The following is a 10,148-nucleotide window of genomic DNA, read 5'->3' on the forward strand; positions in this document are numbered from 1 at the left end:
ATTTTCAAGCATTCCCAATGTATTTTTTAGATATTAAAAAAATAATTGTAAATCAAAAAGTTGATGAATATATTTAATTAATCTCAAATAAAAATAAATGCCCTCTAGGTTGGGCATCCTACATATATATATTTCATTAATCTCAAATAATATTTAAAATTTTAATTCATCTACATTTAAAAATTAAACGATATTTCATTTAAAAAATTATAATTATTTTAATTCATACATTTTAATTAATCTCAAATTATTAATTACAACATAGTTTTCAAGTGTGGCAAGAACTTCTTTAATGTCCCAAAATTATTTTCTTACAAGAATTCCTTATTTATCATAGTTATACAAGAAAATGAGGGCTTATGGTATTTAATGGTAGATTGTTTTGGGAGTTTCCATGCTTTATAAGGAAACTAAGGGGCAACAACTATTACAAAGATTCTCATGCTTATTTAAGAGGGTTAACGTTGGTTTTGTGCTAATTTTTTCTAATGCATAATTTTACATTAACAAACATAGTTTTTGATCCAACTGTTGGATCGAGCTGAAATTTTACCATAAATTGTCAAAGGTCTTGTTTTATATTAGTTTAAAGTTTCAAATCAATCAGACATTAAAAAGACCTCACAATAAGGTCCAAGAGCTATTATGTAGGAATTTGTATTATTTTCCTAATTGATTTGAGATTATTTTTTCTATTTTATTTAGAACTTTTTTATTTTTTTTTCCATAATTGTTTAGGATGCTTTTTTTTACCTAGTATAAATAGTATTATTTAGCTTGTACTTAAGGTTTTGCATTTGGGCCTTGGATTATTAAATAATCCAGGAAAAGGTTGAACAAGAAAATTTGGATTTTAGAGTAATTGTGTCTACTGTCAGGTTTATGCTATTGAGCATAACTCTCAATACGACTGTTGGATCAGACTGAAATTTTACCAGAAGTCTCCAAACATATTGTTATACTTTGAGTTAAAACTCTAAGCCAATTAGAGTTTGGTAAGGTGTTGCGTTACAGGTCAGCATATGTAATATGTCTTTTGTTATTTGTTGCCTTTTGACTTGTGAACTTTATATTTAGGGAGGATTCTCTTTATAATAATGTAAGGATATCCAAAAAATAATTTTAAAAGCTTTACTAGTTTTACAAGAATATTTAATGGACAACAACATAGTTTTCAAGTGTAGAAAGAATTCTTACATTATTAGAAAAGAATTTTGAAAAAAAAAGAAGCTAATAACCCTATGGTTGTAAAGCAAACCCAAGTACAAGCTAAATAACCCAATTTATACTAAATAAAAAAAATATCTTAAAAAATTCTGAAAAAATAATAAAAGAGTTCTAAGTAAAATAGAACAAAGAATCATAAATCAACTAGAAAATCAATACAAATTCTCGTGTGGTAGCTTCTAAACCTTATCGCAAGGTCTTTTGTATGTTCGATTGATCTAAAATTTTAACCTAGTATAAAACCATACCTTTGAAAACTTTTAATAACATTACAGCTTGATCCAATAATTGGATAAAAAATTATGCTTGTTGGTTTAAAACTATATAATAAAAAAAAATCAGTTCAAAATCAATTTTAACTCTCTTAAATAAGCATGAAAATCTTTGTAATAGTTGTTACCCCTTAATTTCTTTATAGAAGATGGAAACTCCCAAAACATTCTACCATTAAATACCATAAGCCCTCATTTCCTTGTGTATATAGGATAAATAAAAATCCTTGTAAAAAAAAGATTTTGAAACATTAAAGAAATTATTGCTACAATTAAAAACTATATTGTTGACTATTAAAGATTTTTATAAAATTATATCATGATGCTTTTTAGAACTCTAATTAACCTAAAGTTTTAATTCAATTTAGAAAAATATATCTAGAAATTCTTTTATAAATCTCAACTCAATTATGCTTCATAACATAAAATTAACAATAAACATAATTATACTAAAATTTAAATTTTCTTATTCACCCTTTTATTTACCGTATCAACTTTCAAAATTATCCATGCTTCATTTTTGAGGTTTAAAATCGACTTCTAGAGTGGCTGGGGGTGGCGCGTGACTAAGATGCGTTGGTGGGTTAGGGAAGCTGCTGGTGCTTGAACCTTTGCTCCGATGAGACTCGGGGCACTTGAAGGGTAGGAACAAGTGCATCTTCTTCTTCTCTTTCTTCCTATATGGCAATGCAACTCATTGTTGCTCATGGTAAGAAATTGGATCACCTGAAGTTTCAATTTCCTTCCCTCTATCGATCTTCTCTCTCTTCTTAGTATTGCTATTATTACTACTGTTATGTGGGGCTGTGAGATGATTTCTATGGTGGCTGGTAGTGGCGTGGAGGCTAGGTTTTGGGTGTGGTGATCTATCAAGTAGAGAGTGGCAAGGGGTTGTGTGGGTCAATTTCTGTGGTTTGAAAAATGGCAGAGATGGTGGTTGTTGGGTCGCAAGGAAAAGAGGATGACGAATGGAGATCAAATCACTGCTAATGGTGGCCATGGTGGTCGACAAAACTATGTCGGAGATCAAATCACTGCTAGTGGTGGCCATGGTGGTCGACAAAACTATGTCTATCATTAGTCGCTGGGAATAGAGACGAGGAGGTTGTTGTGGCTTCAACTTCACCTAGTCTTGTCAATTATGTTGTGGCACAACTAGAAATGGTAGTGCTTGTCTAAGAGTCTACGTTTAGTCACATTTTCTGTACTGTATAGCACTTTAATTCTTAAAAGATGAAATCCAATGAAGTGGTGTCCTCTCTACTGCAGATCATTTTATTATTTCTTAGTCCTCTACAATTGGGGTCTATGCAAGTGGTTGGAGCTTAAACCTGAACATTCAAAATCATTGAAGGTCCAACAATGCTGTTCAACCTGCTATCTGCACAACCCAGATTGCTGCATTGATGAGGCACTTGATCACCTCATCCAGCTGAAAAGGCAGGGGTTATTCTATTTACAATTTTCTGTAAAAGTTAGGTTCTTTGATTTAGCTGGTTTTTGTTTTTTAATAAAAGCAGAAAAGCCTGTTTGCAAAAGCATAGATACTACTGATACTCATCCTATACAAGCATACATCTTTTTATTTCTTTGGACAGCACTCTACTCTTACTGCATAAATCTTCATTTCCTCTCTGATTGATCATGCTCATTGAAACTGTCATAACTGCTAGATTATGAGTTTCTTACATGACTAGGCTGAAGATTCAGAAAATGGCAAAGGACCTGCTAAGGAAGCGAAACATAAGCCTCACTGTGATGGGCATTACATAAACTTACCTAAACTCAATGACTACTATCTGAGCTAGAAGTGGTGGGGTCTAGAGAAGATTCTATATCCTTACCATCTGAGTTTGTGAACTTTAAGTAATGTTCAATCTCTTTTTCAACCGAGCTTCCACGTCTTAGATGGAACCACTTCCTTTGGTGATGCTGTCTTGGTTTCCTGTTGCTGATAGCGATGGCAATGTCATTAGGGAAGAGGTCCTGGAGTACGAATGCGTGCACTATTGTCGATACAAGGAGAGCCGATACAGTGAGTGTGGAAACAGTAGAGAATATGACGGCAAGAACTTGGGTGACTACATTCGTGACTTCATTCGAGTACCTGATGGTCGCAATGGCAGCGCCGGTCATCGGGAAAGTGTATGCCCACCATGACAATGAAAACCTGTAGATTCAAGAGATCATTAAATTTAGGAAACCTCAGAAGCGAAATGGTAAGAGAAATAAAAAAATAACTTCAAGGGGCATTGACTTACTTGAATCCTCGGAAAAAATTAACACGGACTGCCTGCAAAATTGCCAAAAAAAAAGAGAGGATAGTATTGTTAAGGGATAAATCTTAAGCAGCCAAATAAAGTAATATAGTCTGATCCTCTTCACATAGTTGATAGCTTATGAGAATGTACATGACAGAAATATAACCTATGAGAAATGCCCAGGGTAACTTAAGTGGCAGAGACTCACCAATGATAAATAAAGGAACAGGGCAATGAAGTAAGGAATCCGTGATCCATGATCAAATGAACCTTGAATATTTGCCCATGCCATAGAAGCAACACTTGGAGCTGCAACAAACAGAAAGAAAACTGGATGGAGCTCCTCGGGGATTGTCTCATTTGTCGGAAGTCTCTGGTACAAAGTTACAAATAGGACTGTATAGTGAGCCAAACCGACTGCAAAGAAGAATATAGGCCCTTCTTTTAATCCCATCGATGCACCCAACAGTGCCCCCACAAAGTTCCCAACAATCGACAGATGGTTTGTAGGATTTGCCACCTTCGAAAGCCTTCTCTGTCCTCCTGACATCTGTTGGGGATTTTCGGCTCCCCCATGCGCGGACCGGGGGTGTACTGATAGTTGCTCAACGGAGGGGTAAGCACACTGACACAATATTTTACGTGGTTCGGCAAATCCGCCTACATCCACGGGAGAGAGTCCATATTATTTAGAGATAGAGAAAGGATACAATAAATACATGGAGGAGGATCACTCAACTCCCAGCTCACACACCCTGCTGCATATGGCAGCAGCTCCTCTTTCTCTTCTTCTCTTCACGTTCTCACACACTCTCTGCACTCTCTCTCAACCATCTCAATCTTGCTCTCACAAAACATGCCTCTTTTATAGGCAAACATGGCAACCTTCTTCAGCAATAGCAAGGGGACAATAGGTCCCGAAATCATGCCACTAATTGTGGCACTAGTGGTGCTTCCACTAAGCCACAATTAGTGGTGGGGTATTGCCACTAAATGACAATATCCTAACAATCACCCCCTTTGCCATTTGTGTGGGCAATTGTCTTCTTGCTTCTTCAGCACAGGCTTGCATCTTGCAGCTCTTCCAAGCTTACCATTCTGAGAGCGTCTTCAACACAACATTCCCCTTCGAGCGTATCAACCATGCTCGGTCCGGAATGATTTTTCAAGCCTTACACCAAGGCTTGCAACACCCCCTCAAACAAATATTTTCAAGTGCGACAGTCATTTAGTATTTCAATGTGATCACAAACTCACCACTCTTCCTAGAGTCTACTCATCCAAGAGTTGCGCCTGCCCTCTGTTCCACCCTAGGAACCACGCCTTACTTCTCCGTGAGTCTCTCGCTCTTAGTCGTAAGAGTCCAGGTAGCTCTCCACCTTTAACCATGGGGGTAGCCCATTAAAGGTTGATCCATATCTGTCTTCATACTCTGAGTATTACAATGCCATTACCGAGCTCACCACCTTGACAAGAGTCAACTTGTTCAGGGAACCTGCGCATGCCCTCTGCTCCTTCATAGCAGCCGCGTCTTAATGCTCCACAAGTCACACACTTATTGTCCAAGGCAAATGTCTTCTAGCTCATTGATCTTTAGCATGGGGGCAATATCCATGAAAGTCAATCCTGCATCTGTCTCCATACTCATCATAGCCACTTCATTGGCTATACACCTGTCCACTTATATCCAGCCATCATTTTAGCTCTGGGGCGTTCTGAACTGGGCTCATATCGTGGCCCACACACCTTCTCCTTAGGTGTCTTCGCTCGTCGTCATACGGCAGTCTGAAATGGGGCTCCTATCGCGGCCCTCACACCTTCTATAAGGCGTCTTCGCCCGTTGTCATGGGCGGTCTGATCCGGGCTCCTATCATAGCCCTCACACACCTTCCATCTAAGGTGTCTTCGCCCGTTATCATGGGGCGGTCGCATCCTCCTTCAGCTGAGATGCTTCAAAGTGGCTCCAAAAGTCTCTACCACCATGTGCACTTATGAGAGAGATTACTGCCACTGACTACATAGAAAGAGAAAGTTGCGGTATACTCCTCGCAATCCTCCACCTCGATTTCTATGTTTGGAGCTTCTGTGCCTTTCTGCTTGACAGCTCCACCTACACCAACTCTCTTTGGTGTCTTCGCCTTTCATCATAGGCGGTTGCACCCCCTCAATTAGGTGCCTCTACAACAGCTCATCTTTCCATCCTTGCATGCATTGGAAAGGTCTTCGCTTGTTTTCATCAAGAGCATAAGAGACTTCCTGTTGTACAACCTTCACACAGTCTCTGCTCTGAGCTTCATCTGGGAACTCTTCTTCTCCTTGCACCTGTTGTCTCATTACAGTACCTCGTTGGATCTTACGGGTACTCATGCACAATCTCCGTGTGCCCTCGTGCAATTTCTGTTCTCCAGATTTTTCCCTATTCCTTGCTTATGTTTGACAGTAGCTCATCCTGTCAAAACACCTGTCTAAGTCAAAATAGGGTGTCAATCTTTATCTGCTTGCTGTATTTCTCTTCCATTATCAGGGTCTTCATCAATTCTCCCATCGAGAAATCACAGTCACCGAATCTAACTTCTTTGGAGAAATCACCACTCCATCAGATCCTTGAACCTTCGGAACCCAATTGTTCCCTTGTGCCGCCATCCTGCTAGTCTTCAACTGTTTCATTACAAACTGCTATATATACGAAAATAGTACCGTATGGATAATCCTTCCACTAAGCAAGTTCCCAGGAAAGATTGGAGGGGTCACACTGGTCCCGCTTAAAACCCAATCTCCTAGCCAGAACTTCTTAGGCCATATCTATCCATCGTACTGTCTTTCCGTATATACAACCATTTGCTAGCTTTGTTGCGGCTTTCCTTTACAAGTGATCTGGAATATACTAGTTTAATACATCATTTCTCAATATCTGGCGAGACTACCAGTGCTTAGATTCGTCAAGATTGGTCTTCATCAATTTTCACTCTACACCTCTAATTGTCCACATGATCGGGTGTCCAGAGTGTTCCAATTTTGCCTTTCTTCAAGGCAACTAAAATTCTCCCCACTTAGCAGTTCAGCACATATAATTGGGTAAACATGTGCACCTTCTTCTTCTTCATCTCCATCGACCACCATAATGCCCTTCAGATGCCTCTTGATCGGGTAATCTCTTTTGTTAATTCACCACCGTCATTTTCGGTCTCAAATCTCAACGATCGGACCGTACCATTGCATCCGGAACGATCAAATTAGATGGAAACAAGTCTGAAATCGTCCAAATCGCACTTCAGACGGCTAAGCTTTGATCAAAACAATTCTTGCCTGATCAACGGCTCAGATTCAATCTCAGATCCGGTTGCACGTAGGATCAACTACACTGGATCCTGTACCTCGGCTCGCGGCTCAGCTCGGCTTCAAAACGGCTCGGCTCGACTTGGCGCGGCTCGCGGCTGATGATGTGGCAGGTGGGTCCCACTGTGCTGACGTGTCTGCTGACTGGTCGATGATGTGGCTGCTGACATGGCATGCTTACATCACACTTACATCAGGCTGATGTCATCCCTGGCATGCCTACTGTGCATGCTGACATCACAATTATGTCATGCTGACGTCATTCATATCCGGGTCAGCCATGTGGGTCGGGTCAACTGGTATTCGGGTCGGGTCAGCCCATCCGGGCGAAGAAGACGCGTGGGGCGCGTCTGCGCGCGTGGGCAGACGCCTTGCCGGAGAGTGATGGAGAGTGCGGCCATGTCCGACGTCCGATTTTGACGCCATTTTCACCAGTGGCTTCGTCTCGGCCTCCTCTACACAGTGGTATAGTCAAAACACCATTTTGAGAACTTTCATTTTTGAGCAAAATCAAACACCACTTAAACCATCAGCTCTGATACCAATTGTTGGGGATTTCCGGCTCCCCCATGCGCGGACCGGGGGTGTACTGATAGTTGCTCAACGGAGGGGTAAGCACACTGACACAATATTTTACGTGGTTCGGCAAATCCGCCTACATCCACGGGAGAGAGTCCATATTATTTAGAGATAGAGAAAGGATACAATAAATACATGGAGGAGGATCACTCAACTCCCAGCTCACACACCCTGCTGCATATGGCAGCAGCTCCTCTTTCTCTTCTTCTCTTCACGTTCTCACACACTCTCTGCACTCTCTCTCAACCATCTCAATCTTGCTCTCACAAAACATGCCTCTTTTATAGGCAAACATGGCAACCTTCTTCAGAAATAGCAAGGGGACAATAGGTCCCGAAATCATGCCACTAATTGTGGCACTAGTGGTGCTTCCACTAAGCCACAATTAGTGGTGGGGTATTGCCACTAAATGGCAATATCCTAACAACATCCACTGTCCATATATTTTAAGCTCCAAAATGAGGAATGGAGTCATGAGAACATACCAAAGCGCTGCATGCAGGTCTTCGGCAAGGGAAGGAGGCATTCCAATAGCCAAGAATAGCAGAGCTATCCATGGTGCAAAAAAGAAGTTCACTCGGATTGGGTGGTAGTACTCACGACGAACTGCTTCAAAGTAGAGAATCATTTTCAGAAGGTATATGGAACCAATGATGACTACAAGAGCAACAGCGATGCACCAGAGGACAAGATTTACGTCGATGCTTATGTGGAGAAATTTTGTGGAGGCAGAGGTGGCCAGGGTTTCCACATTATTGTTTGGCTGCTAACCCCAAGGCAGATACCGAACGAAGAGATGGGAAAACGGAGAAGAAATGGCCATGTATTATCATCTGGTAGCACTATTTGTTCCGAAGGCTGTAAAGTAGCAGCATGCATAGTGTTGATCAGAAACGTTCAGCTTAACCAGCAGTAATATATGATATTTGGCAATACAAAATGCATCAATAACTACATGTGAGAAAAGAAGTTATAGAAGGAAAAGGGAAGGCTGTTATTCATCCGGATGTCTTCAATTTACAAGGACAATTCATTAAAAACCAAGGCAAAAGATAATGCGCGGAGATCATCCTAACTTAAATGAAAGATCTGACCAAACCAGATCTTTCCTATAATTAGATGATCATATCTAGATTCAAAATTCATCAGTATTTGGTGACTTCAGTGAACCTGGAAATCTAACGAGATAGAATCAGTTTATAATGCAGGCTAGGAGTGCAGCAACAGACAGATGTGCATCATAATTTCATACCACAAAGAAAAGGCACAAAGTGGACATCTAGTTTCCTTTTACTGGATGATCTCAGATTACGAAGAAATTATTTTAAATGGTTGGGGGAGGTGAACACTAAGAACATACCCTAAGAGTTTCCAACTCAGGCCCTTCCAACGCGTCAAAGTATCGGTCTACAGGTAAAGCATCTTTCTCTGCTTTTGGGCCAGCAGTCTTCTCTGTTGAATCTTCTCGCGGCCTCACACGTAAATTTGTTGTCTGCCTCCCAAGTTTCCCAGACCATGTTTTGAAAGAATCATATGTTTTATCCTTTAACTTTTTCAAGCTGGGATGGTTATTAGGATGGTTTGGAAAGTCAAGTGCAACCTCAAATGCAGCAGTTCCCTTAGCCATTGGTTGAGAGTGGAATTTAACTTGCTTAGGTGGTGTATCGACAATTTTAGATGCAGCAGAAGAATCTGGATTTCCATAAACAAAGGTTTTTTCGCCATCTTCTTTGAAAAGGACCTTTTTTGCCTTCTTTGAGCTTTCTGCTATGGGAGAAGTTGGCAAGCTGATGGAAACAGAATGCTTCCTTTGAAGGTGGATGGATTGAGATTCATCAGTTTGGTTCTCAAAGGCTGCAGTATCACTTCCCTGCTACAACCAACATAAGAAATATGTTATGCCTTTACCATCAAATCCCTGCATAAGGAAATTTACACAAAACCACCCAAGAATTTCTGCAGAACCAAGCTAAAATGGTTCGGTAACATATCATAATATGTGTATCATACCATAGCTGATGAACTAAAAGTTTGAGAATCACTTGGTTGAAGCTGATTGTTCAAGATTTTATTTAGTTAAAAGCCATCAAAGCTATCCACTTCCTTTGATGAGATGTATTGGATGAGCGCAGGAAGTGCTTCTGGAAAAATCTGCTTCTCTAAATCTACATTTCTGTTGTTTTCCATCATAAAAGGTTACCCTGGAAGGATAGTAGAATTCAACAAAGATCAATTATTTAACAAACATATTTCATCTTTCAATTAAATTAACAACTACCAAAACTTGTTTAAATATAAATCAGAATTAAAAAACAAACCTACAGTCAATCGATTAACCGTATATTCACACTGAAGCCAATCTTTGTATTGTAGACTGACTCTTCAAGAACAGAAATGGTACAGATGACACTGTAACTGGAACCAGCACCTAAAACACATAAATCAAACCTTGCTAACTACATATTTATCCATA

The 10,148-nt window shown here is 40.0% G+C and overlaps 1 protein-coding gene and 1 long non-coding RNA gene across 2 annotated transcripts; one reads left to right on the top strand and one right to left on the bottom strand.

Annotated features, from left to right (window-relative positions):
• The first annotated feature begins 2,018 nt into the window (after positions 1 to 2,018).
• On the top strand, positions 2,019 to 3,037 carry LOC112324308 (uncharacterized). The gene is made up of 2 exons (XR_002978082.2): positions 2,019 to 2,663; positions 2,769 to 3,037. It is a non-coding gene; the product is annotated as an uncharacterized LOC112324308 (long non-coding RNA).
• Positions 3,038 to 3,107: 70 nt separating this feature from the next.
• LOC18105640 (S-type anion channel SLAH2-like) lies at positions 3,108 to 9,872 on the bottom strand. The gene is given in 7 exon segments (XM_052447354.1): positions 3,108 to 3,669; positions 3,761 to 3,792; positions 3,969 to 4,310; positions 8,082 to 8,422; positions 8,425 to 8,533; positions 9,036 to 9,545; positions 9,686 to 9,872. Coding segments are annotated over 7 exon segments (1,899 nt in total). The 5' UTR covers positions 9,866 to 9,872; the 3' UTR covers positions 3,108 to 3,284.
• Between the last annotated feature and the right edge of the window lie 276 nt (positions 9,873 to 10,148).

The sequence above is a fragment of the Populus trichocarpa genome, chromosome 15, assembly GCF_000002775.5.
Source record: "Populus trichocarpa isolate Nisqually-1 chromosome 15, P.trichocarpa_v4.1, whole genome shotgun sequence".
Classification (NCBI taxonomy): Eukaryota; Viridiplantae; Streptophyta; class Magnoliopsida; order Malpighiales; family Salicaceae; genus Populus; species Populus trichocarpa.